Source organism: Penaeus monodon, chromosome 20 (assembly GCF_015228065.2).
Source record: "Penaeus monodon isolate SGIC_2016 chromosome 20, NSTDA_Pmon_1, whole genome shotgun sequence".
Lineage (NCBI taxonomy): Eukaryota > Metazoa > Arthropoda > Malacostraca > Decapoda > Penaeidae > Penaeus > Penaeus monodon.
The window spans coordinates 46182474-46184245 of NC_051405.1; the positions used below are offsets into that span (position 1 = coordinate 46182474).

Consider the following 1772-nt stretch of genomic DNA (forward strand, 5'->3'; position numbering starts at 1 on the left):
CAAGAATAATCACAGAAGATTAGGACTACACATACCTTAATTTCTCCAGAGATGATCTTCTGATAAGTGTCCACAAGAGCGACATTTCTTAAAATTGTCAGGTTGAGACGATGGTAAGACAAGTAGGTGTGTAGGAAATGCAATGGTGAGACAGGACCCTCATTCACTTGTTGTCTTGGCTTGAAAGTCTGATCATGAAAAGTGGTAATATTTAATGGTCAGTGTTGAGATCCTATTTGTTGTGAATATACAGTTAAATGAGCAGCATTAAGCTACAACTTCATATGCAGCATCAAAGAATACATTGCTTAAATAATAGACAGGATCTTCTCATTACACAGCAAACAAAAAGGAACTTACCAGGATCATTTTTCAGGTCATCCCTCACCAACTGAAGAGCATCTTTACATTCCATTAACAATTTGTCCAACATTTCAACACGCTTATCAGCACTCTCAATGTTCTCTAACTCCTCATGAATTAGGCCTTCATTCAGCAAGAACAGGCGTACCTGAAAGCATTATCATATTATCACTGTTTCAGTCTTAACACCAGGATTAACCACCAAGTTACTGGTAATACTTTTCTAAATTATAATGCACTGATGATTTTCTATAGCCCTTTGCCAGCAAGACAAGCAAAATTAGTTTAAAAACATTGTTCATAATTTTAAAAAGATGACTGGAATCAGAATAACTTATTTCCATAATCCCAAATACTCACTTGTTTACATATGGATATAAAATTCTGATTAGGAAAATAGTAATATTTAGCAGATAACATCAACTATCTTATATAAAATATAGAGAAAATAAAGATTAATTCAGAATATTCAGGATTACCTTCTCATGCTTTACTGCCAGTGTGCGTCCTCTCCATGTTACCTCACTAAGGGTAGATGCTTGACGCTCTCTGGCTGAAGCCAGGAGATTCTGTAAAAATGCACATAAAAATGGTAAGCCTTTTAAAATTACTACAGTGGGGGAAACAGAACCTAAAGATTACATGTTTATGTACTAAACTGAAGGTAAAATAATAGTTATCAATAAATGATGTTGAGGAGTATTTTTACACTTTTTTTCTTTACCAATGAAATGTAGTGTGAATAATTTTCTGGGGCTTTTTGACCAAAACAAGAGTCAGGTCAACATGAAGATTTAATGATGAAACCATAATTCATATTGTGCAAAGGCAATATAGCCAGCAGAATCTATAGATAGTTCAGGCATTAATAAGGCCAGTGGCACCTAATGCAGAAACTTTAATATCTTAGAAGAAAAGAAAACAAAAAAGGTAAATTATTAAAATGTCAACACATGAACTGAAGATACTAAAATTGTTGCTTACGTCCAGCTTATCTCCAAGAGCTTCACTTCCCCTCATGGCTAATAGTGTGTCTGTAGCCATTTTGTCACCTAGATGGTGACGGCAGAACCTAAGCTTTACTTCCAGTTCTTGTAATCGGCTAGTGTATACTTCAGATTCCTCTTCTGACACTGCCTCCTTTAATTTGCTGTAAATTGCCCTGTGGAGCAATGATTTAGTAGAAATATGAATAATTAATTTTGATAATATCAGCAGAGAAACAAATATTAATCCTATTATACAAACAAATTATTTATCTCTGAAGTTAAAATCTTATGTCAAAGAGAGTGCATGTGTATGTACACTGCTCATTGTGGCTTTGTTCTAAAAGATTTGTTTACTCAAGCATTTGGTCAAGGACGGGTCAACTACTGTGCCTATCTGCCCATACATATTCATATCATTCC

At 34.6% G+C, this 1772-nt stretch overlaps 1 protein-coding gene across 1 annotated transcript in view; it reads right to left on the reverse strand.

Moving 5' to 3' along the window:
* LOC119585879 (signal recognition particle subunit SRP68-like) overlaps positions 1–1772 on the reverse strand; it is a gene marked incomplete in the record, with an annotated part of 16756 nt that overhangs the window by 9793 nt on the left and 5191 nt on the right. The window contains 4 exon segments of the mRNA XM_037934610.1: positions 36–188; positions 362–511; positions 843–932; positions 1348–1525. Coding sequence (XP_037790538.1) covers positions 36–188; positions 362–511; positions 843–932; positions 1348–1525 — 571 coding nt within the window.